The sequence below is a fragment of the Rhinatrema bivittatum genome, chromosome 13 (assembly GCF_901001135.1).
Source record: "Rhinatrema bivittatum chromosome 13, aRhiBiv1.1, whole genome shotgun sequence".
NCBI classification, from domain to species: domain Eukaryota; kingdom Metazoa; phylum Chordata; class Amphibia; order Gymnophiona; family Rhinatrematidae; genus Rhinatrema; species Rhinatrema bivittatum.
Genome location: NC_042627.1, coordinates 5,437,691 through 5,464,266, shown reverse-complemented (window position 1 = coordinate 5,464,266; position 26,576 = coordinate 5,437,691). Strand labels below are relative to the sequence as shown.

Here is a 26,576-nt window from a genome sequence, read left to right as displayed (position 1 = left end):
CCAGCGGCGGTCCGGAATGGTCTCCTGCAATTGAATCGTGTTGTCTTCAGCCGGCGCCATTCTGCACCGCCATTTTGCAAAATGGCGGCGCAAAATGGCGGCGGCCATAGACCAACACGATTCGACTGCAGGAGGTCGTTCCGGACCCCCGCTGGACTTTTGGCAAGTCTTGTGGGGGTCAGGAGGCCCCCCCAAGCTGGCCAAAAGTCCCTGGGGTCCAGCGGGGGTCCGGGAGCGATCTCCTGCCGCGAATCATTTTCCGTACGGAAAATGGCGCCGGCCATACGCGTATGGCCGGCGTATATCGATGGGTGTTCTGTTGTAAATAGCTTTATGGATGATGGTGAGACACTTGTGTAGAATTCTAAAGTTTACTGGGAGCCAATGCAGGTTTTTCAGGATGGGTGTGATGTGGTCTCTTCTGTTGGAGTTTGTTAGAATTCTAGCGGCCGAATTTTGTAGCATCTGAAGCGGTTTGGTGGAAGAGGCGGGAAGGCCTAGCAGAATGGAATTGCAGTAATCTAATTTGGAGAAAATAATGGCTTGGAGTACCGATCTGAAGTCTTGAAAGTACAGTAGCGGTTTGAGTCTTTTTAGTACCTGAAGTTTGAAGAAGCAGTCTTTGGTTGTGTTGGTGATGAACTTTTTTAGATTTAGTTGGTTATCTAGTATAACTCCGAGGTCTCTTGCTTGGCTGACCAGGGTGTTGGTGTGACTTGTTCTAGACCTCATAACTTGTTCTAGACCTCATAAGAGGTCTAGAACGAGTAAATGTGAATCTGTTATTTACTCTTTCAGATAATAGAAGGACTAGGGGGCACTCCATGAAATTAGCAAGTAGCACATTTAAAACTAATTGGAGAAAATTCTTTTTCACTCAACGCACAATTAAGCTCTGGAATTTGCTGCCAGAGGATGTGGTTAGTGCTGTTAGTATAGCTGTGTTTAAAAAGATTTGGATAAGGTCTTGGAGAAGTCCATTACCTGCTATTAATCAAGTTGACTTAGAGCAGCGGTTCTCAACCGGTGTGTCGCGACACACTAGTGTGTTGCCAAGCACCGGCTGGTGTGTTGCGTGCTCCCGGTCTCTCCCGCTGCTCTTTCTTCCCTGCTGCTGTTGCCACCGGGATATCAGCACGTTCAAGCCCAGTGGGAACGTCAGCAGTGCTAAAAGAAGCTGTGGCACGTGTGGCTGGCCTTTTCTTCTTCCCTTGCCTGCCCCCTCCCCCCCCGTGACCCGGAACAGGAAGTGATACGCGGTGCACAGGAAGGAGAAAGAGCAGTGCCGCGTGATAAAGTAGCAGCGGCGGCTGCAGCAGCGGCCCCCGAGCAATTGAAGCAGCCAGTAATCGGGAAAGAAGAGAGCAGCTTGAGCCTCCCGCGGCCGATGGGATTCTACTTTCTTGGCTTGCGGGGGCTGGAGGAGGAGGCTGCTGCAGCTACCATTTGTGCTCGGGGAGGGGCGGGGAAGAGGAAGTGAGTGAGAGAAAGAAGCAGCCAGCCTGCGTGTGATTGAAACTGGTCAGAGAGCTGATGTGTGTGTATATGTGAGAGACAATGAAAATGACTGCTCAAGGAGATGACTGATGTGTATGTGAGAGTGTGAGACATTAGTCAGGGAGGTGAATGATGTGTGTGTGTGTGAGAGAGAAAAAGCATTGAAGTGAGAAATCTGGGTATGTGAGAAAGCATGGGCGTAAGAAGCCTGCGGTTGGGGGGGGGGGGGGATGTGTGAAAGAAAGCATGGGAGTGAGAAGCCTGATTATGTGAGAGAGAGCATGGGAGTGGGAAGCCTGTGTGTGTGTGCATGCATGAGAGCGAGAGACTGGTTGGTAAGGTGACGTGTGTATGAGAGAAAGAGACTGGTGTGTGTGAATATGAGAGAATGTGATTCAGGGAATGAGAAGCCTGTGCAGTGGAGAGCGAGCATGGAAATGAGAGAGAGACTGGTGTGTGTGTGTGTATGTATGTGTGTGTCAGAGAGAAAGTGATTATGGGAATGAGAAGCCTGTGCATGTGAAGAGTGAGCATGGGAGTGAGAAACCTGGGTGTGTGTGAGACACAGCATGGGAGTGAGAAGCCTGTATATCTGAAAGAACATGGGAGTGGGAAGCCTGTGTGTGTGTGTATGCATGAGAGAGATCAGGTGACTGGTGTGTGTTTGTGTGTGTGAGAGAAAGAAAGTGATTATGGGAATGAGAAGCCTGTGCATGTGGAGAGAACAAGCATGGGAGTGAGAGACTGGTGAGTGTATGTGAGACAGAGAAAGTGATTATGAGAGTGAGAAGCCCGTATATGTAAGTAGAACACGGGAGTGGGAAGCCTGTGTGTGTGTATGGCATGAGAGAAACTGTTCAGGAAGGTGACTGGTGTGTGTCAAAGACTGTTTGGGAGATGATTGGTGTGTGAGAGACAGAAACTGGTCATGGGGGCATGACTGGTATGGTGTGTGTGTGTAGAGACATGGGCACTAAGGAAGAGGACCATGAGTATAGAGCTTAGCCTCTACTGCTGCTTCTGCTGTGTGCTACGGCCTGCATGGAAGAGGAGTAGGAGAGCTGCTGGAGGGGGTAAGTAAAGGTGGCTTTTTAAGTTTATTTTTCTTGATTGACTGCCATTTTAATTATTTAATATTATGTGATGTGTCTGCTTTTTTTGAAATATTTTATTGGTGTTTGGAGAATTTAATTTTTAGGTTTTTAATTGTTGGATGTTTCTCTGTTCATAGCTGTTTAGAAACATTTATTCTGCTTATTAGTATAGTTTTACAATTATTTCTGTGTGGGGATCTATAGCTGCTTGCTAGTTCTGTTTTCCTAATAAGAGGTGTATTGGTTTTTAGGGCCTGATTTAATATTTGTAGTGTTGCCTTTTCATAGATAGGGTTGCTCCTGTTTGAGTGTATTCCATAATACAGGTGTAACTGTGTGCGATTAGTTTATGTGCATTACTACAGATCCTGGGAGTATGTTAGGTCGGTTCTGTGTCTGTTACAGAGATATTTTACTAGCATGTAAGAGTTTTATCAGTCTTATTTGTTGTGTTTTCTCAAGAGGACATGCATTGGTGGTAAACTGCTGTCTTTTCATAAGTAGGGCTATTGAGCCTGGAAGTAGAAGGAGTTTGAGTTGCTGTTACTGAGATGACACCAGAACCAGAATATCTTTTTTGTAGGGTGAGTTGTATGGGGAATGTCATAATTCTGCTTTACATCCATTATTGTGGGTCAGGGGGGTTCCCGTGGATGCAAACTGTACTTTACATCTAGCGCTGTGACGATCATGGGTCAGTGTGTCACGCATGTGAGAACCATCTGTCAGGTGTGTCCCGACAGAAAAAAGGTTGAGAACCACTGACTTAGAGAATAGACACTGCTATTACTGGCATCAGTAGCGGGTAACAAGTGGGAGAGAAAAAAGGAAAAAAAAATGGATAAAGTGCGTAGCTTGCTGGGCAGACTTGATGGGCCATTTGGTCTTCTTCTGCCGTCATTTCTATGTTTCTATGATATACTTAGTTTTTGGGTAATTGCCAGGTTCTTATGGCCTGGATTGGCCTCTGTTGGAAACAGGATCCTGGGCTTGATGGACCCTTGGTCTGACCCAGTATGGCAAGTTCTTATGTTCTTATGTTCTTATTAACTAGAGATAAGCACATTGCACAACCTCTTCCTCACACTTTCTCTTTCTGCTGTTTGTTTACAGTTTCGTTTCATCTCTTCTCTGTTATATAACTAATCTTGCTATAGACTGACTTCCAGTTACTTTGCCAGCGCTCAGATAGAAGCAACAAGGAGGTCGCACGAAGCCAAACCATGCAGAATCAGGTATTACACTTCATTTTGGAAAAATTGCTGGGCCATCTTTACAAGTGTGCACCAGTGCTAATGCCCAAGGCTGGCACAAGCGTTTTTGCTGCCCTAGGCAAGTGTGCAAATTGTCCAGCTTTTACCCCTTCCTGCCCACTTACCTCCTGCAGGTCCATTCACCCACATTCACCCTTTGTGCAGCAGCTGAATATGGGATCTCATCGGCTGTGTCTGTGGGTGTCCTGTCTCGGGGATCAGAAAATCTCTGTAGAGCTCTGAATATGCTACAGCTCCTCTGAGTTATGTGGGGTCAAACCTTATGAACACATTACTCCTGCACTTGTTGATTTGCTCTGGCTTCCAATACAGCAGAGAATTGTTTATAAAATCGGGATGGCCGTATTTAAACTGATTAATTCAAGCTCATGCCCGTGGGTTAATGCTTTCTTGGAAGACCCTGGCAGCGTGGACTGCTTGATGTTCCCTCAGTCAGAGCTGCTCGCCTGGTCTCGGGAATACTCTAGCAATAGAGCTTAGAACGAGTGATTGTTTAAAGAAGTTCAGATGTTCTCTGAAACGTTTTCTGCTGAAACAGGCTTTGGGTAGGGGCATTAGCAGTGTCTCCTCTCGTGCAATAAGTCAGTAATTGTTGCGCCCCTCGTATGGTTTCAGTGAAGTATGCCTCCAGAAGTTGTGATTCTAATGAACGTCCAAATGTTTTGTTTCTAACTTTTTTGTATTTATTGTTTTTTATATTAATGTTTTATTTTGTACATCTCTTAGGCCTTAAGTGTTAAGCAATGAATACATTTTAATAATTCAAATGAAATGCAATATAATGACAGCAATCTGTTAACTGTATAGCCAGAATCCAAGGGCTGGGTTCACCATTAGTAGACTACGCATTCTCCTAGGTGGCAGGGTTGTGGGACGCAGTAAATAGTATTAGTGACGGCAAAAACTGACAGCCACATAAACTCACCGAGCCATCAGCATGTTTAGTCACTTTGTCACATCTTATGTGTTTGTGCACAGATAAACAGCCACACCAAGTCCTGCTTTTCACTGTGGCTGTGCTTATTTTACTGTGGTAGATTTTATGCTTTATCAGGTCATTTCACTCACTTTGCATCTACATCTTTGAAAGGAACTGAGCTTTCAGAAGTTCCTTCTGAAAGTGATATCTGTGTTCCATATTATTCCAGTTATTGTATCTCCTGCATCCTTTCTGAGACCACATGTGCACAAAATACGGGCTCTTCACTGCTTGGAGTGTAAGAGGCGCCAGCGTAGCACTTAAAGAGAACTCAATCTCATCATCAAGCTTCTCGACTCTTTGTGTCCTTTCATCCTGAGAGATCGGAAAGGGCCATTTATTTATTCATTTAATTTATTTATTTGCTTGTTTTGTATACCGTCAATCTGTGGACAATCTTGACAATTTATAACTAATCATAAATACATGAGAAAATACAAACAATGCATAATAAAACATAAAATTAAACAAGTTCTTAATGATAAAATCTAACTAGATAAATGAAGCTTGACCGACGTGCCGCAAATGCGCAGTAGAGAGCAGCTCTACCGTGCATGTGAGCACGTCGGTCAGAGCGTGCCTGTTAAAATTGGCGCTGGAGGAGCAGTAGCGGTGGCCCGAAGAGCTGGAGTGGCAGGAGCGGCGGCGAGAGAGAGGTGTGACTGAGGGGAGGGGGGAGGGGGAGAGAGTGACAGAGGGGAGGGGGGAGAGAGAGTGATTGAGGGAGAGGGGAGAGAGGAGTGACTGAGGAGGGGGGAGGGGGGGTGACGGGGAGAGGGAAGGGATGACGGGAGGAGGGAGCGGGAGGAGGCGGAGGAGAGAGTGACTGAGGGGGAATAGAGGAGTGACTGAGGGGAGAGAGGAGTGACAGAGGGGAGGGGGGAGAGAAAGGAGTGACTGAGGGAGAGGGGAGGTGGGAGGGAGAATGAGGGGAAGGAATGAACCAAAAAAAATGTTAATGTAGCCCGTTTTAACGGGCTTAACGGCTTGTACTATATATAAGGAAACAAAATCAGCTCTTTCCAATTAGCTACAGGCCTATATCGATGCATTGTTATGTGCTAGTTTGCTTGCAGATTACAGACTGTCAAAGCTCAAGTGAAAGCCATGGTAACTTCAGAGGCTGATCTCAGGGTCACTTTATGGAAGACGTATGCAAAGTTTCTACTTGGTTATGCACACTTTCACGTATTGCTATTGTTTGGACAGTATGACCCTTGGAGACAGTTCTCTGCAGCCTTTTCAATCTCCAAGTGGCGGGGCCAGGATATCGTTAAGTAAGTGCTTTCCCAGTGCAACCCTGAGCTTCGGCCTCCCCAATGGCTAATTCATGCCTGCTTGTTGAAGGAAAAAGCAAGTTTGCTTATCTGTTAACAGGGTTCTTCATAGACAGCAGGATGAATAGGCCATTTGTAATACCTACCTGCCTCCCTGGAGAGCTGAGTACTCACTAAAACTCTGGAAGAGATTGGACTCATGAGGCAGCAATTGTGCATGGGAACTCCCGCTCATGCTCTGAGAATTGGGTTACTATCAGCACCATTGGATGATGTCACCCACACAGAATGGCTAATTCATGCTGTTTACAGATAAGCAAACTTGCTTTCCCTCCTTACCTCCTCCAGCACCCTTCTAACCACAAGAGTTGACAACCATCTTGCCTTCCCATCAGTGTGTGTTTGTGTTTGTGGGTGTGCGCCCTGGTGGGGCAGTGCATGAGGCAAGCTTACACTGTTGAGGTCCATGCTGTACAGGGCTGGTGGAAACACTTAGCAGACTAGGTGGCTGCCTAGAACATCACAGGTTTGGGGGTGGCCGCCTGGTGCTTCCACTGGTCTTGCTCAGATGTGGAAGCTACACTCCAGACTCTTTCTGGTGGCAGTTCTGCAGTGAGTGGGCTGCCTCCTTCCTGCCCCTGGGGGCTGAAAGAGGGAATGTGTTAAGGGCAGGCACAGGTGGGAAGTTGTTGGCCCAATTGTGCCAGAAGAAGCAGGAGGTATGGGCACTGTGGAGTCAAGATTAGGGGGCTACACCAGAGCAACATCAGCAGGGCCCTCCTAGCGGAAGAGAGGAGGAAAAGCAGTGGCTGGGCCCTCCTGGCTGAAGAGGGAAGCAGCATTTTCCCCACAAACGGGAGAGAGAAGGCTTCCCTATGCTGCACAGTCTCAAGGAGGAGACTACTGCTGTCTGCACATTCTGGGGGAGGGCAACAGAAAGAGAATATGTGTGTGTCTGAGTTTGTGTGAGAGAGAGAGAGTGTGTGTGTGTGTGTGTGTGTGTGTGAGAGAGTGAGAGAGAGAGAGTGAGAGTGAGTGAGAGTGTGTGTGTGAGTGAGAGAGAGAGAGAGTGTGTGTGTGTGTGTGTGTGTGTGTAGGGCAAGTGCTTCCATTAGGCAAATTAGATGATCACCTAGAGCACTAAAATTCTTGGGGCTGCAAAATCCTGTCAGCACAAGGCACAGAGGAATGCTATGGCAGAGCTAACACTTCCAAAAAAAGGAGTGCTGTTCTGGAGACACTGCTAATGCTATCACAGAGTGCAGTGCTGCAGTTGTGGCCAGTAGGTAAGGTACAGAAAAGGTATGTATGACTTATGGTTCGCTTAGGGCACCATATACCCTTGCACCAGCCCTGTGTGTAAGTTTGTGCAAGAGACAGAATGTGTGTGAGGGCATGTGTGAGCAAGTATGTATGTGAGAAAGCATGTGAGAGAGCATGTGTGTGTGTGAGCCTACGTAAGCGAGTGTATGTGTGTGTGCCACTGCCCTGCCCCCACTAATCCACAATAATCTCAAAGTGACTGGAAATCAAAGGTTCCCAGTGTTGCGCTGGAGGTGGACCCTTGGCCTGGCGCAGGATTGGTACGGCCCTCTGAGGGGACCCAGAGGGAACCTGTGGCCAGGAGGTGGAGCACACAAGGAGATAGAGGCAAGCCGGAGTTTCACCAATAACGGCCCGGGTGCTCCGTGGGTTGAGCCCTTGGATTCCCAGGCTGCCTAGGCTTTAGGTGGACTTCTGGGGGTCTCCAGAAGAGACGATGGAGATGTGTGCCCACGAATGGCAGGGATGCACGGCTGGCGGTGAACACTCGAGCTAGACTGGACAGAGGTCACGGGTCCAAGACAGGAACTGAAGGTCCTCCGGGCAGGATAGGTGGACCCTAGTGGTCTAGCTCGGGATGGGCCACCACAGCGCCAAGGCAGGCAGGCCTGGTGGTCACAGGAGTGGCAAAGTGAGTGTCCAGGTGCAGCGCAATGGTCAATGCCAGGGGATCAGTCCAAGCGTAGTCCAAGGCAAGCAGAGGTCAGTTCCAGGTATCAGTCTGAGCATGGTCAAAGGCGAGCAGAGGTCAGTACCAAGGATCAGTCCGTGAGAAGTACAACCTGGGTTGCTGAACGTAGAAGGAGACTCGGGAACACTGGAACAAGCACAGGAACACTGGAAGGACCACGGGAATGCAGGAGGAGACTCGGGAACACTGAAACAAACACAGGAACTAGCACAGGAACACGGGAACAAGCACAAGGGACGGCAACGCACACACACGCAAGTGTGACGACCTGTTGCCAAGGCAAGGAAGTCTGGTCTGAGGCCTCTCTTAAATAGGGCTCTTACATGCCATCATCTGGAGACGCCGCAGAGCAGTTTCTTGCCGCAGGCCCTTTAAGAGGCTGCGGGATCCGTGCGTGCCTAGGGGCCCGGGCCTGGCCAGGGAGGACGCCGATCAGGCCTGTAGGCCAGCCCGTGAGGTGGAAGGCCTAGGAGACGCCAACACGGAGCGCTGGGGTCGGCAGCAACTGGTCACTACTGGGGGCAGGCTGCGTTGGGACCTGCTGGAGTGTGAGCGAGGTGAGCAGGGCTGCCTGCGGGCCGACCACGGACGGAGCGAACAACACCCAGGCTTAGAGAGCAGGGGATTTTTTTTTAATCCTTATTAGTTTTAATTATTGGGTGTTTGATGTGCCTGCTGTTTAGAAATATTTTATTGGTATTTGGGAAATTTTGAAAAAATTTGTATTTGAGTTTTAAATTATTGGGCGTTCTATTCATCAGCGATTTCGAATATTTATTCTTTTTATTAGTATGATTTTACTATTGTGTTTGATGGTTGTTTTTTTATGTTTTATGGGAACTGGTGATGTTTCTGTTTTTCTATTGTATGGCATACAGAATCTGGCTTGTTGCGGTTTCCAGTTTGATTTTTATCTGCACATTTCTATTTATACTTTATGGTCTTTTTTTCTGTTTTTAATGAGAGTCTGTGACCGAGGGGAAGTATTCTGCAAGTATGTAATAATATTAGTATTAATTTATGGAACATCTTTCATGTTACTGTAAGAAACAAACAAATTCCTCTCTGGGAATGATTAGTTAATGAACATACAAAGAAGTTTATTCTCATGAACTTGCAAGCCCGGGTGGCCACAGACAGTAGGCACACATTACATTGCTCAGATTACAAGTTATACATTCTTTCTTGTTCCTCTTTTTTTCTAATCCATGCAGTCAGCATTTTAGCTCTATTCTTTACCAGGCTATTCTAATTTTCTGTTCTGCACAAAGACTTAGGCAAGCACGGGGTGGGGTTCACAGAGGGATTGCTTCTTCAGCATTCTGCTCTTTATTCCTTTATACTCAGCAAGCCTAATAGAGGATTTCTTAATTTGGCATTTTGACCTCCAACGGCTTCTGCAGAAAAAGGATAGTGCTCTAAGTGCTGTGCAAAGGTTAATCAGACTGCACAGCTCTCTTGTCAGTTTCCTTTTTAAGCAGCTGCCTAAGATCAGAAGTGTAAAACGATTTCTAGAAGCAAAGTTCAATTTTGCCCTCAGATTCTTGAGAGAGTAACACTTTAAAACAATTCTTCCATTCTTTCTACTGTGCTTAGCAAAACAACAAGGGTGCTTTCTAGCTGTCAGTGTTTCCGGCCCTATTTTAGTAGCCTTTTTATTTAACAATTAGCAGCATAGAGTAGCATGGATATTAGACATATAAAGCAATTTATATTCCTAATTCTTTATAGATATGTAATAGCAACATTTAAACTTCATTTCTCACAATGCTTAAAAGCAGATTATATTCAGGTGCTGTAGGTATTTCCCTATCTCAAGAGAGTTTACAATCTAAGGGCCCTATTTAATAAGCATATTTCCCATAGATACAAAATGGAGAAAACTTAGTAAATGACCCCCTAAAGGAGGGTGAAGTGACTTGCCCGAGGTCACAAGGAATCTAGTTTCTGTGTAGGGATCTATAGCAGAGGTTTGTCCGGTTTCCTAATTGTGTAGCGAGCGCAGCCTTCAGGGGATGGTGCAGGCTCGGCGCGCATCACTCAGCTCATGGGAGAGCGGAGCCCTTGGGCCACAGGGCGGCTCAGGTCGGGACATGAGTCGTACCTGTGGTGAGGTGTATGTGCGAGAATGGGCGGCACTGGAACAGAGCTGGACGGATCTAGGAAGACAAGGCTAAGACAAGTCTCGGGCAAGGACTAGGTGCTTGGAACTTGAGACTGAGGAGTCTGACGTGGAGCTTGGGACTCTCGAGGAGTACGACGTGGAGCTTGGGACTCTCGAGGAGTATGACGTGGAGCTTGGGACTGTTGAGGAGTCGATGGAGCTTAGGAGTCTGGAGACAGAATATAGACTTGAAACGTACTCTTGAAATGTAGAGTTCGAGCATAGACTTCAAACGTAGACTTGGAAGATGTAAACTTGGAATGTAGACTTGGGGACGTGGAGACTAGGATGAGGAAGGCGTGTCCCTCAGGTGCCCTACACAGCACGTAGGGCTGGTCGCGGACCACACTGTAGACTCAGATGAAGAACTTAGAACAAGGACACAGGCGGGGAATGAGCAAGACCCTCAGGCGCCCTACACAGCACCTGGGGCTGGTCACGAACCACACTGTCCCCTACGCACCCTACACAGCCGGGAGGCTGGTCGCGGACCACAAGGTGAGCAGGGCGAGCTCAGAAAGTCTCATAGCACAGGAGCGAAGCGACCCCTCGGGGCCTCCGGAGTCAGGACTGGATACAAAGAGATACAACTTGGCACTTAGCACTTGAGGACCGAACCTCAGACTTTAAAAACAGGGAGTCGCCGGAGGAATGGGTTTTTCAGGAACTGGAGCATCAGGACCGAGACAACATCAGGAAGGAGACTAGGAACATCTCTGGACTAGGAATCACAGACATCTTGGAACAGGGAGCATCTTGAAACATGGGGCGGACTGCAGGACTTGGAACGGACCTCCTAGGACTAGGAACATCTTGGATCATGGAACATCATGGAACATCATGGAACATCATGGAACATCATGGAACATCATGGACAGTGAAATGCTAAGAGAAATTAGGGAAGCCAACCAAATTGGTAGTGCAGTAATAATGGGAGACTTCAATTACCCCAATATAGACTGGGTAAATGTATCATCGGGTCACGCTAGAGAGATAACGTCCTGGATGGAATAAATGATAGCTTTATGGAGCAAATGGTTCAGGAACCGGAGAGAGGGAGCAATTTTAGATCTAATTCTCAGTGGAGCACAGGACTTGGTGAGAGAGGTAACGGTGGTGGGGCCACTTGGCAATAGTGATCATAATATGATCAAATTTTGATTTAATGACTGGAAAAGGAACAGTGTGCAAATCCAAGGCTCTCGTGCTAAACTTTCAAAAGGGAAACTTTGATAAAATGAGAAAATTGTTAGAAAAAAACTGAAAGGAGCAGCTACAAAAGTAAAAAAATGTCCAGAGGCGTGGTCATGTTAAAAAATACCATCTAGAAGCACAGTCCAGATGTATTCCACACATTAAGAAAGGTGGAAGAAGGCAAAACGATTACCGGCATGGTTAAAAGGGGAGGTGAAAGAAGCTATTTTAGCCAAAAGATCTTCATTCAAAATTGGAAGAGGATCCAACAGAAGAAATAGGATACAGCATAAACATTGGCAAGTTAATGTAAGACATTGATAAGACAGGCTAAGAGAGATTTGAAAAGAAGTTGGCTGTAGAGGCAAAACTAACTCACAGTAAAAACTTTTTTAAATATATCCGAAGCAGAAAGCCTGTGAGGGAGTCAGTTGGACCGTTAGATGATCGAGGGTTAAAGGGGCACTTAGAGAAGATAAGGCCATCGCGGAAAGATTCAATGATTTCTTTGGCTTCGGTGTTTACTGAGAGGATGTTGGGGAGGTACCCGTAATGGAGAAGGTTTTCATGGGTAATGATTCAGAGGACTGAATCAAATCACGGTGAACCTAGAAGATGTGGTAGGCCTGATTGACAAACTGAAGAGTAGTAAAATCACCGGACCGGATGGTATATACCCCAGAGTTCTGAGGAACTAAAAAATGAAATTTCAGACCTATTAGTAAAAATTTGTAACTTATCATTAAAATCATCATTGTACCTGAAGACTGGAGGATAGCAAATGTAACCTCCCAATATTTAAAAGGGCTCCAGGGGCGATCCGGGAAACTACAGACCGGTTAGCCTGACTTCAGTGCCAGGAAAAATAGTGGAAAGTGTTCTAAACATCAAAATCACAGAACATATAGAAAGACATGGTTTAATGGAACAAAGTCAGCATGGCTTTACCCAGGGCAAGTCTTGCATCACAATCTGCTTCACTTTTTGAAGGAGTTAATAAACATGTGGGATTAAAGTGGAACCGGTAGATATAGTATACTTGGATTTTCAGAAGGCGGTTTGACAAAGTTCCTCATGAGAGGCTTCTAGGAAAAGTAAAAGTCATGGATAGGTGGTGATGTCCTTTCGTGGATTGCAAACTGGCTAAAAGACAGGAAACAGAGAGTAGGATTAAATGGGCAATTTTCTCAGTGAAGGGAGTGGACAGTGGAGTGCCTCAGGGATCTGTATTGGGACCCTTACTGTTCAATATATTTATAAATGATCTGGAAGAAATACGACGAGTGAGATAATCAAATTTGCAGATGACACAAAATTGTTCAGAGTAGTTAAATCACAAGCAGATTGTGATAATTGCAGGAAGACCTTGTGAGACTGGAAATTGGGCATCCAAATGGCAGATGAAATTTAATGTGGATAAGTGCAAGGTGATGCATATAGGGAAAAATAACCCATGCTCTAATTACACGATGTTGGGTTCCATATTAGGATGCTACAACCCAAGAAAGAGATCTAGGTGTCATAGTGGAATAACACACATTGAAATCGTCGGTTCAGTGTGCTGCAGCAGTCAAAAAAGCAAACAGAATGTTGGGAATTATTAGAAAAGGAATGATGAATAAAACGGAAATGTCATAATGCCTCTGTATCGCTCCATGGTGAGACCGCACCTTGAATAGCTGGTGTACAATTCTGGTCGCCGCATCTCAAAAAAGATATAATTGCGATGGAGAAGGTACAGAGAAGGGCTACCCAAAATGATAAGGGGAATGGAACAACTCCCCTATGAGGAAAGACTAAAGAGGTTAGGACTTTTCAGCTTGGAGAAGAGACGACTGAGGGGGGATATGATAGAGGTGTTTAAAATCATGAGAGGTCTAGAACGGGTAGATGTGAATCGGTTATTACTCTTTCAGATAGTAGAAGGACTAGGGGACACTCCATGAAGTTAGCATGGGGCACATTTAAAACTAATCGGAGAAAGTTCTTTTTTACTCAACGCACAATTAAACTCTGGAATTTGTTGCCAGAGAATGTGGTTCGTGCAGGTAGTATAGCTGTGTTTAAAAAAGGATTGGATAAGTTCTTGGAGGAGAAGTCCATTACCTGCTATTAGGTTCACTTAGAGAATAGCCACTGCCATTAGCAATGGTTACATGGAATAGACTTAGTTTTTGGGTACTTGCCAGGTTCTTATGGCCTGGATTGGCCCACTGTTGGAAACAGGAGCTGGGCTTGATGGACCCTTGGTCTGACCCAGTATGGCATTTTCTTATGTTCTTATGTTCTTATCTAGGATCATGGAACAGGATCTAGACCAGGGGTGGGCAATTAATTTTCCCATGGGGCCGCATGAGAAATTGGGATGGTTTTAGAGGGCCGGACTAATATAATTAACTCAGTTCTACCCAATACTGTATATAGTATATATACTATCCCTTCATAAACAAACAGTAAGTTAAATACAAAGATTCAATGAAAATATGGAGGACCTAATTACATCATTATTTAATGATGAGATGATGAACTTTAATGAACTTGTGATTGTTCACTTTAGAAAATTGTCAACTTTTACAGTGAAAAAAAACTAACATCACATCTTGAATGTTTCCCTTACAGCTCATCCTACTAAAAGATATTTTCAAATTCTGGTGTCACCTCACAGTAACAGCAGCACAAACACCTTTCATTGTCAGATACATTGTGAACAACACAAAACCCGCAAAAAAGACACTCAAAATCTATACTGCAATCCCATCATAACATAACAGTAATAACACCAAGGACTCAAACAACAATAACCCTACCAGTGAATAAGCAAGGGTATATTACACTGGGTCCTAGAATACCAATACACCACCTACTGAGGAAACAAACAAACCAGATTGCTATAGATCCCTATGCTAGCAGAATCTCTCATCATGGTCACACACACAGAGCAGAAACAGACTCTCACCAAATACAGAATACAAAATAAAGGAGCACAAATTAGAAAAAACTGAAATGGAAACCCCAAGAAGCCAGACTCTGTGTATTAATAATGGAAAAACAGAGCCACCATTCCTCATAAAACAATAAAATCAAGAAACAAAGCATCCGTTATAATAGTAAAACCATACTAATAAAAGAATATTTTAAAACTACTGATAAATAGAATTTCTATTAATTAAAATCATATACATTTTTTACAATTTCCCAAACACCAATAAAATATTTCAAAACAGCACATATATCAAATAACACCCAATAATTAAAACTAATAAGGATTTTAAAAAAGGCATGGAAGCTCTTGATTTAGTCACCCTGATATTGTCGAGGATTAGGAGGTTATCCTCTCTCTCTCACACATACTCACATGTCCATTCTCTCTCACACATTACATACACATTCATGCTCTTATACCCACCATAACCTCTCGCTCTCACAGACATTGACACACTCTCAGGTGGTAAGAAACACACTCCCCCCCCCACACACTCTTACTCCCCTGGATTTTCTCATTACACACTCATGCTCTCACTCTCTCTGGCTCCCTCACATACACACAAACACACACATCCAGGCAAGCTCCCATTCATTTTCACACCACTCCTTCACCATCCCCCAGGCATGCACACATTCATTCTCACACACACAGACCCCCCAGGCAGGCACCAATTCATTTACACACACACATGCATCACACACAGGCAGGCACCTATTCTCACACATACAAACCCCAGGAAGACACCCATTCATTCTCACACACACACACAGACCCTCAGGCAGGCACCCATGCATTCACACACATACACCCCCAGGCAGACTCCCATTCATACACATGCACACACTAAAGGCAGACCCCCTCTCTTTCTTTTGCCAGCAACCTCAGAGCCTCTCTCATTCCTCTGCTGCCACTGTCCCTGATGCCGCGTGGCTATTGGGGAGGCGCTGATTGCTGCTATTGGCACTGAAGCCCATTCTGCTGCCTCCTCTCTGCAGGCCCCGTGGGCTTCCACTTCCTCCATGCTGATCTCCTACATTGTGAGATCCGCATAGAGAAAGTGCTATTCTTGCACATTCCCAAAGATTACATGTGCCAATCAGTAAAATAACTTTTTTTTTTTTTTACTTTGCTGTCTGATCTTAGTTTTCTAATCGGTTGGTCACAGGATTTTTTTTTCCACCTTTCCTTTCTTATTTTTTTTGCCAATTTCTTTTATATTGTCCTTTTTTCTATTTCTTTTCTCTCCATCTGTCTTCTTCCCTCAAAATCACAGTCAGGTTCTCATTCTCACATGCCTTCTCTCTCTCTCACACAGACACACAGGCTCTCACTCTCACAATCTCTCTCTCATACAATCATTCATACACAAGTCTCTCACTGGCACATGCTGTCTGACTCACACACATAGGCTCTCTCTCACTCCCACATGCTGTCTCTCTCACACACACACACACAGAGGCTCTCACATGCTGTCTCTGCAAACATTCAGGTCCTCACTCCCACACACAGTCTCTCAACTCATCTCATACACGCGCGCACACACACACACACCCTCAGCCTCTCTCTCACCTCTGGGCATCCTCTTCACGGGTCGCCGCAGGATGGGCTCTGCAGCGGCCCTGGTCTTCTCGGGCCAGCGGCCCGTAAGCGCTGCTCCTCTTCTGCACGTGGCGATGCTCCTCCTCCTTCCGGCACGCGGCTGATGCTCCTCTTCTGCACGTGGCTGATGCTCCTCCCCCTTCCTGCCCGCGCGGCTCCGGCAACATTTTTCTTCCGGGGCGCGGGGGCAGGAAGGAGGAGGAGTATTTGCAGGCTTAGAGTGACCTTTTTTTTCTGGCCGTGGCCGATCTTCGGCGGCTGTATGAGCCTTCTTATCGGCCACCAGCGGCTCGGCACCCCCTAATGCTAGGCGCCAGTGCTTCCACCAGCCCTGGTCTCAGCTCCTGTCCGATTGGCCGGTGCTGGGCAAGCCTTGCCCAGCACCGGCCAATCGGGCAGCGTGCCTTCGCTCGAGTCACTCCCTCCCCCCCACCCCGATTGGCCGTTGCTGGCCAATCGGGGAGCGAGGGAGCGGAGAATGAACTTTTTTTTACAGCCTCCAGTGGGGGGGAGGGAGTGACTCTAGCGAAGGCACGCTGTCCGATTGGCCGGTGCTGGCATGCCAGCTCGAGTCACTCCCTCCCCCCCACCGGAGGCTCGCTCTGCAAGGGAAGGCAGCGTGCCTCATTCTCAGTCTGCTCTCAGCAGTGGGCGGGCTGGTCACAGACAGTAGGCGGGCCGGATTCGGCCCGCGGGCCGCCCCTTGCCCAGGTCTGATCTAGACTCATGGACATCTGGACTGGGAACAGCATCAGGATCTGGATTCACGGATATCCGGACTTTGGAACAGCATCAGGATCTGGACTCACAGACATCCAGACTTGGAACAGCATCAAGACTGAAGAGACATCTTTAGGAGCATCTGGATAGATGTGAAGACGCTGGAAGAATGGAGCGAAGCCCTTTTATAGGGCTGATCCAGGAAGTAGGCAGAGACTGAGGCTTCAGTGGGGCCGTGGCCACTTTCTGCCACTGGCCCTTTAAAAGGATTGAAGAGGCACGCTCTGGCACCTAAGGAAGGCCAGAGGTAGGCTTGCAGGACCCTGGACAGCAGCCCTGCTGAGCAGGAAGAGGCAGGCCGCATCGGCAGCGCTCCAGCCACACAGGAGGGGGGCCCAGAGACAGACGACGCCGGCGGCGTCCATGCTGCTGAGGAGCAGGCCTCCAGACCTGCCGAAGATGGCATGGGCGGCGGCACCCAGGCCGCGAAAAACTGAGGAGTCAGCAGCGGTCTCCAAGTCATGGGACACCAGGTGTGGGCGGCGGCCCGGACCGCAAGGCATGGCCTCATCGGCGGCCCCCCAGGGCCACAAAGAGCAGTGTCAGCAGCGGTACAAGGCCACGAAGGTAAGGCCCTGTCCGTATGAAGTGTGGGCAGGGGCGCAACAAATTGAAGGTGTATTGATGTTTTAGGGCCTGGTGTAATATTTGTAGTGTGCCTATTCTTAGTGCCAGCAGTTAGTACTGTTTTGGTATGGGAGGTTTACTATATTGCAAACATGTTTCATAAGAACATAAGAACATAAGAACCTGCCATACTGGGTCAGACCAAGGGTCCATCAAGCCCAGCATCCTGTTTCCAACAGTGGCCAATCCAGGCCATAAGAACCTGGCAAGTACCCAAAAACTAAGTCTATTCCATGTTACCATTGCTAATGGCAGTGGCTATTCTCTAAGTGAACTTAATAGCAGGTAATGGACTTCTCCTCCAAGAACTTATCCAATCCTTTTTTAAAACACAGCTATACTAACTGCACTAACCACATCCTCTGGCAACAAATTCCAGAGTTTAATTGTGCGTTGAGTGAAAAAGAATTTTCTCCGATTAGTTTTAAATGTGCTACTTGCTAACTTCATGGAGTGCCCCCTAGTCTTTCTACTATCCGAAAGAGTAAATAACCGATTTCGATTCAGCAATGGCTTTCTGATGATCAAGTCTGCACACAACATGTGTTACAATAGATGTAATGGGGTAAACTCAGAAGGAAGTGTGGAACGATGGGCAAACGCACTAATATGAACACAATCCAACAGGCGTGTTGCAAAGGTCCATGTAAAACAAACCAGAAAAAAACAAATTAAACAGGAAAAGTTCAAAATTCCATAATGTCAAAACTTTCCTGTTTAAATTGTTTTTTCTGGTTTGCTTTATATGGACCTTTGCAATTGAGTTTGCAACACAATAGATCTAATACCATATGGGTTCCAAGTATTGTTTTTGCAGGACTTTCTGGTTGGCACCACAGCAGTGCCTGTAAATGCAGAGCCCGATATTCAAAACGGCATTTAACTAGATAAGTCCTACTTATCCGGCTAAGTGGTACTGCTGAATGTCCGGCTGAGATCAGCAGACCCCACAGCTGGATAAGTCACATTTAGCTGGATAATTCAGAGGCAGGGAATGGTCGTAATGGAGAGGAGTTGAGTTAGCTGGAGAAGTTATCTGGCTAACTCCGATATTCAAAGTTAGCTGGTTAATTTATCCAGCTAACCTTAAGATATCTGAATAACGGGTAGATTTTAAAACACGCACACGTGCCAGCCACACATACATGCGCGCCAGATTTTAAAATCAGCACGCATACGTGTGGGCAGCGCATGCAAGGGAGAATTTTAGTAAATTATGCGCAGTGATGCAGTCAGGCCTTCCCCTCTTCCCTCCCAGTTCGCTCCAATTGAAGAGTGGACTGGGAGGGAACTTCCTTACCCCCGCCTAACCTTCTTTCCCTTTCCCCTCTCCTCTCCTCCCCATCCCCATCCCCTAACCCATATCTACCTATCCGCAAATTATTTATTTTTCTACTTACTGCTTCTCCCGAGCAGAAATAGTTTGCGCGTGCCAGCCAACTGCAGGCACGCGCTTCCCTGGGACTGTGGCTAAGGACCGCTGTCTCAGCCAGTCTCCATCCTACCCTGCCCCACCCCTCCCCGCCCAGACCATGCCCCCCGGCCCGTCCCTTTGTCAGGGCCCGGCACTTGTGCACGTATCGGCACTTACGCTCACGACTGCGCACAGGGCCTGGCCACATACAGAAGTGCTGATTTTTACACATGCAGCCATTTTAAAATTGGGCCTTAAGATTATTCGGCTGTGTAGCAGAGCCTCACAGCAGCTGAATATGGACCTGACAATGCTATTGTAAGTGATACTTCTATTGTGATAAATTGCAGGAAGACCTTGTGAGACTGGAAAACTGGGCATCCAAATGGCAGATGAAATTTAATGTGGATAAGTGCAAGGTGATGCATATAGGGAAAAATAACCCTTGCTATAATTACACAATGTTGGGTTCCATATTAGGTGCTACAACCCAAGAAAGAGATCTAGGCGTCATAGTGGATAACACATTGAAATCATCGGCTCAGTGTGCTGCGGCAGTCAAAAAAGCAAATAGAATGTTAGGAATTATTAGAAAGGGAATGGTGAATAAAACGGAAAATGTCATAATGCCTCTGTATCGCTCCATGGTGAGACCGCACCTTGAATACTGTGTACGTTTCTGGTCACCGCATCTCAAAAAAGATATAATTGCGATGGAGAAGGTACAGAGAAGGGCAACCAAAATGATAAGGGGAATGGAACAGCTCCCCTATGAGGAAAGGCTGAAGAGGTTAGGGCTGTTCAGCTTGGAGAAGAGACAACTGAGGGGGGATATGATAGAGGTCTTTAAAATCATGAGAGGTCTAGAACGGGTAGATGTGAATCGGTTATTTACTCTTTCGGATAGTAGAAAGACTAGGGGGGCACTCCATGAAGTTAGCATGGGGCACATTTAAAACTAATCGGAGAAAGTTCTTTTTTACTCAACGCACAATTAAACTCTGGAATTTGTTGCCAGAGGATGTGGTTAGTGCAGTTAGTATAGCTGTGTTTAAAAAAGGATTGAATAAGTTCTTGGAGGAGAAGTCCATTACCTGCTATTAAGTTCACTTAGAGAATAGCCACTGCCATTAGCAATGGTTACATGGAATAGACTTAGTTTTTGGGTACTTGCCAGGTTCTTATGGCCTGGATTGGCCACTGTTGGAAACAGGATGCTGGGCTTGATGGACCCTTGGTCTGACCCAGTATGGCATTTTCTTATGTTCTTATCTCAGAATATTTCTTTTCATGTAAATTCTGTTATTATAAATGCAAATTTATACATGCGATTGTATAACATTTTCTGCCTTCTGTGTCTTATACAAGACTGGCTCTCTAAAAACAGTAAATGTGATATTGAAGGCTTGTTGACTGAGTGGATCCACCCATTGAACCCCAGCAATTTATTGCACGTCCCCTGGAGCAAATTGCCACCTGTTGGGGGCCACGGCTTTTGGTTTCATGGGTTACCTGGAGGAAGATGTTGGGCAGGATTGGCAAGCGTCTCCCTTTTTAACTCTTCCAATAATCAGGGCCGCTGCAAGCTTTCTTGCTGCCCTGTGCGAAAAATTACTGTGATGCCCCCTCCCCCAATTCATTCAGTGTCTGTTCTGGGCCCATCAGATAAAGCCCAGCTCCGTCCTGCAATCTGTATTTTTAAAAACTGACACACACCACACCCCCCCCCCCACACACACACACAAACCATGGAGAGGGAAGGGTATGGGGTACCGTAGGCAAACCTTACAGCCTTTCGCACACTCCACCCCCCCCCCCATACACACACACACACTTGCAAACACACTCCCACACACCTTACAGACACACACGATTACATTATGCATTTATAACAAATTTTACATGAAAAAGAACATTCAAGAGTTCAGTCTTCTGAGGCAAAACTATCACTTACAACCTGCATATTATATTTACATGCACTGCTGTGGTGCCAACCAGAAAACTCTGCAAAAAAGACCCTTGGAGCTCCTATGGAATTAGACTTTTTGTAATGCGTGCTGTGTGTGGGCTTAGCCCTCAGAAAGCCATGAACAAACAGAATTATCATTACAATATAGTAAACGTCCCCTACCAAAACAACCCTAACAATCTTATCTACAAAAATGCAACACTGCATGTATTACACCAGGCCCTAGAACACCAATAAAATTCTTATTAGGAAACCAGGCTGCTATAGATCCCTTCACAGAAATTACATGCCAGCAAAATACCTCACCTCGGTCAGATATGCAGAACCCAGACAGACTCTGACCAATACAGAATAAAGAGATCAGAAAGCATCAACAGAAACGTGCTGAGAAGAACTGAACTGGAACCCACAAGAAGCCAGCCTGTACATGCAGAGCAACAATGGAAAAATAAAAACATTAAATAAAATAAAAAAATATAAAACAATCAGAATAATAAAGTCATATTCATAAAAAGAATATTTCAAACCAATTAATGAATAGAATATTGAAAATTTCCCAAACACCTTGAAAAATTTCTAAAATCTGATGAATAAAAAAGTTCTATTCCCCCCCCCCAAAAAAATAAATATTTCAAAAGAGCAGAATCATCAAATTATGCCCAATAATTAAAACTAATAAGGTTTAAAAATCTGTTCTTCATACATGGGATCTGATTATCAGTAACTCTGAGATTGTCGTGGATTGGGGGTGGTAGGGCCGCACACATTTTATCTTCTCTCTTTCACACACACACACAATAACACATTCATTCTCTCACACACTCTTACATACATAGGCTGTCCCTCCTTCACTCTCATAGATACATTGCGTGTGTGTGTGTGCTTGTGAGAGTCTGTGACGCACGGGCTCTCACAGGCACAAAACATACACAAACACGCTCTCTCACATATTCACAGGCACACAGGTTCTCACACAGACTCACAGAGAAGCTCTTACACAGTCACACACAGGCATCCTCACACACACACCCTCTCATACACAGGCAATCACTCTCACAGGGCCAATCTCTCGCTCTTTAACACATATTTTAGACCTCTTTTTCGGCCACTGGATACAGAGCACGGCCTCTTCATCTGCCACTGGCTCCAGGGAAAGGTCGGCGGCACTGCAGGGCCTCTTCTGCTGCCGCTGGCTTGGAGGATAAACCGGCAGCACTGCAGGACTTCGCTTTTGCGGTTGGGGAGTAGGAACCCCACCAGTACATTAAATCACACCACCACGGGACCTTCCTGTACTTGCCCCCCCCCCCTTTAGAACGCCACTGCGGCCCACTGATCTTCCTGCTTGGGGAGGAGGGAGCAGAAGCTGTGCACGGGCAGGCAGGAAGATCAGTGTGCCAATTGGCAATAGGCGAGGCCGTGGGCTGCCAACAGAGCCTAAGCAGCTGGTGGCCCTCAGCCTCTCCTGGTGCCGCCAGCCCGCCACCATCCCAGGTGTGGCACAACCGGTTGCGCCAGGCCTGCCAATAATCGCGATTTCCAGCCAGGATGGGGAAAATCTGTATTTCACACTTGGGCCCAAAAGTCTATCAATGGGTAGATGAGAATACTATCAGTGTTTTACTCATTTGATCAGCTGAGGGAGACATGGGACCTACCCAAATATCAGATTTTTGCTTTTTTGCAAGGTTGCCACTACTGCAGGCAAGTGAGCTAAGGTAGATTGGATAGTATAGTGGCTACCAAGCAAGAAGAGTTTTCTTGAAACGATCCCAAAATTTAACAAAATTGCTGTTTGGTCTTCTCACCTTAAATCTTTACTGCCTTCTCCTTACTTAACTAAATTGGGGCGACAATGGAGTAAGGACCTAGGAGAAGAAATTGCAGAAGATGCCTTATTTTGTAGGGAGACAGAGACACTTTACGGCATGTGAAGGAGACACAGTTTAAGTTGCTGCACAGAGAGTATAATGATAGGATCTTGGGACATCCCTTGAATATCTGGCATTCTGAGCTTCGGTTGAAGTGGAAAGTCCAGGAAGGTGCCCTGTGTCATATGTTTAATACTTTACAAGCCTATTGGAGACAGAGTTTGGTCTCATTAGAGCAGATTATGAGAGCTACAGCCATCTGATCGGATTCATTGATTTTCCTTAATGCTTTTGCTAAGAGGCAGCAGTTACTGAAAGGGGGGTATTAATGTATTGGAATAGTGATGAGTTGCCCACATTTAGGTGCTGGAGAGAGTTTATCTTGCAGACCGCACATACTGAAACCATCACAACACTCTTTCTTTAAGGGCGGAGGTCAATCAGAGAGGACATTTTCGGTCATGGTACAAGTCCTGAATTTCTTTAAGGAACGTATTTGACCATTTTGTTGAGACTGGAGGGGCGAGGACCTGGCTGGATGGTGTGCGGTGTGTGGATACGTGTGAATGCTGGGCGTGATTGTAAGGAGGAAGGGGTGTGACTGAGGGTTGTGTTAATAGGACACATTTAAGAATGTTAAAAAGTGAAGTTGCTCTGGAATGGAATCTAATTTCATATGCACTGATGTTTTGAACATATCGTTTACTTTTGAACATTTATTATTTTTTTCTTGTTATCCTTGTTGTGGTTCCATTTCTATTCCTTCCTGGAGATTCAAATAAACAGAATATTAAAAAACTAAACTAAATGCAAAATTATTAGTCATGTGTGTGATTGTTCTGGAGGGAAGGGGAAGCACCAGGCTGTAAGGTTCTCCTATGGTCCTAATACTCTTGTACCAGCCCATATGCTGGAGCTGTTATGTGTGGGGGGCAGTTAGAGTGTGTGTGTGTGTGTTTGCACTGCTGCTGCCTGTGCTGTACCTCTTCTATAGGAGGCTGTATATGTGTGTGTGTGTCTATAAAGCTTGCACTGCACCTCTGTCTTATCTGGATAAATGGATAAAAATAACAAATTGAAGGAAATATCTCACAGCCACATGTACAACCACATACATTCAGAGGACTATATTCAGACACAGTCTGGATAGCAAAGTTACAGCCCAATCCAGTAAAGTCCGCGGGAGAGCGGACGAACGCCCGCTCTCCCGGCGCGCGCACCGGCCCCTCGCCGGTGTGAGCGATCCAGCATGCTCCAGCATGCAAATTAGGCGACGCGGTGCAAACGGGGAAAAGGAGGCGCTAGGGACACTAGCGCGTCCCTAGCGCCTCCTTTTAGCCCGGAGCGGCGGCTGTCAGCGGGTTTGACAGCCGACGCTCAATTTTGCCGGCGTCGGTTCTCGAGCCCGCTGACAGCCACGGGCTCGGAAACCGGACGCCGGCAAAATTGAGCGTCCGGTTTTCGGCCCGACAGCCGCGGGCCGAATTCAACATTTTTTTTTTTTTTTTTTTTTACTTTTTTTTTTACTTTTGGGGACCTCCGACTTAATATCGCTATGATATTAAGTCGGAGGGTGCACAGAAAAGCAGTTTTTACTGCTTTTCTGTGCACTTCCCTGGCGCCGGAAGAAATTAGCGCCGACCTTTGGGCGGCGCTAATTTCTTAGAGTAAAATGTGCGGCTTGGCTGCACATTTTACTTACTGGATCGCTAGGGAATACCTAATAGGGCCATCAACATGCATTTGCATGTTGAGGGAGCTATTAGGTGCCGCGGGTGGGCTGCGGGTGGGCCGCGTGTTTTCCTCCCCTTACTGAATAAGGGGTAAGGGAAAACACGCGTCCAGAGCAGGGTGACAGTGCGCTCCGACGGAGCACACTTTACTGGATCGACCTGTTAGTCGGATAAAATTATCTGGACCAAGAAAGCAGGAGGGTAGGCTATCTAAAGCCGTTTAGGCAAATATGGAGGTTAGACGCCAAAGAAATGTCCAAGTGCTACTTTATTAAAAATGGAGACCAATGGTTTATATGTGTGCACTTGGACATTTCTTTGGCGTCTAACCTCCATATTTGCCTAAAATTATCTGGACCTAAATTTCAAAAATGAGATTCTACACCAAGTGTACACTACAACCCTATCACAAAATACTCGGTGTTATATATTTCGATCAAATATTCACTGATAATCAATCCAAATTTTAAATCCAAAAAGGATCTTTTTTTTATTTTTTATTTTTTGAAAAATTTTTTGTGGAAGATGGGAATGGTTTTGAATCTTAAATTAAAGAGAACCAATCTAGCTGATCATTTAAACCTGCAGGCTGTTCCGATCTCAATCTAAAAATCCATGACTGCTCGCAATAATTCAACAAAGACTGATTGTACTGTTTGTCCTCCAAGCTGTCTATTACTGTCCATTGCAATTGGGAAAACGTGTGGTTTTGCTCCATACAATGTTGTACAATTGGTGCCGATATCGTAGCATTATTAATACGTGATCGGTGTTCTGCTATACGTATCTTAATAGCTCTCTTTGTCCGGCCAACATATACCTTCGGGGAAGGACAGGTTATAACATATATTACCGATTTGGATGTACAATCAGTTACCTTTTTCCTGTTTATTTGATATCCCGTTACAGGGGATTGAGATCGGAACAGCCTGCAGGTTTAAATGATCAGCTAGATTGGTTCTCTTTAATTTAAGATTCAAAACTAATTGGTATCCGGAAAGGGTATTTAAATTGTGACCGGAAGTTGGGTAGCGTTGAACGTTGTCAGGAAGAGCGTTGAACGGAGACTTGTTCAGAGAACCGAAGAATATAATGGACGGAGAGTCTTTGAAGAAAGAACAAAGGATATGAATGAACCCTGATGAAGACATTTGCATGTCGAAACTTGCACAAGTCGGGACTAATTCAGAAATCTATTCAAAGCTAAGTACAAACTAGTTATTGCTGACGGCTCATAATAAGTATTCAGTAGTACGTGGTACAGAGAGAAGTTAATGAAAAATGCAACAAACAACGAATATATATAAGAAAAGCGATTTTCACTGAGATTCAAATCAAAAAAAATTTTTAAGCATTGGTTTAAATTAAAATAAAAAACATGGAGGTTGGTGGATGTGTTTATGATTAAAGAGATTAAGGCACCAAGGGGGTTGCCGGATATAATGTATGAAACCATTCCCATCTTCCACAAAAAAATTTTCAAAAAATAATAAAAAGATCCTTTTTGGATTTAAAATTTGGATTGATTATCAGTGAATATTTGATCGAAATATATAAACACAGAGTATTTTGTGATAGGGTTAAAATTATCTGGAGGCATATTCAGCCACACTATTGAATATAGCCAGTTATCTTAGGGTCCTATTTACTTAGCACTTTTCCTATAATAACTAAATGGGAGAAAACCTTTAGTAAATAGACCCTCTAATTAGTAAATAAATAGTCCCTCTAATTAGTCGGCTAACTATAGGCGGCGGCTAACTTTAGGAGAAATCTTTGACCCAATCAGACTTAGAGGCCGATGCAATACCGTGGACGCATGTTTTGGATGCACATCCATAACCCCTGATTCAATACGGGAATTAGCGCGTCCAAACCAGCGCATAGCTAATAGCGCTCATCACATGTAAATTCATGTTGATGAGGCTATTAACTATTATTCACCTCTGCAAAAAAAAAAAAAAAAAAAGTGTACCCCATGTGCACATTTTAACTCTCAAAAATGAATGCCTGCTTAACTCTTGAGGAGCCCCCAAAGTAAGCAGAAAATACAGCTTTTCTGGACTTCCTCTCACTTAATATTGTGCCGATATTAAGTCGGAGG

General features: G+C 45.5%; 1 protein-coding gene across 2 annotated transcripts in view; it reads left to right on the top strand.

The window, feature by feature from the left end:
* The first annotated feature begins 3,755 nt into the window (after nt 1-3,755).
* LOC115075385 (apolipoprotein L1-like) overlaps nt 3,756-26,576 on the top strand; it is a 74,080-nt gene continuing 51,259 nt past the window's right edge. Inside the window, exon 1 of one of the 2 annotated variants that reach the window (XM_029575721.1) lies at nt 3,756-3,826. In XM_029575721.1, coding sequence (XP_029431581.1) covers nt 3,815-3,826 — 12 coding nt within the window. In that variant the 5' untranslated portion in view covers nt 3,756-3,814. The remainder of the gene's footprint in view (nt 3,827-26,576) is intronic. The other variant, XM_029575722.1, reaches the window with a different exon arrangement.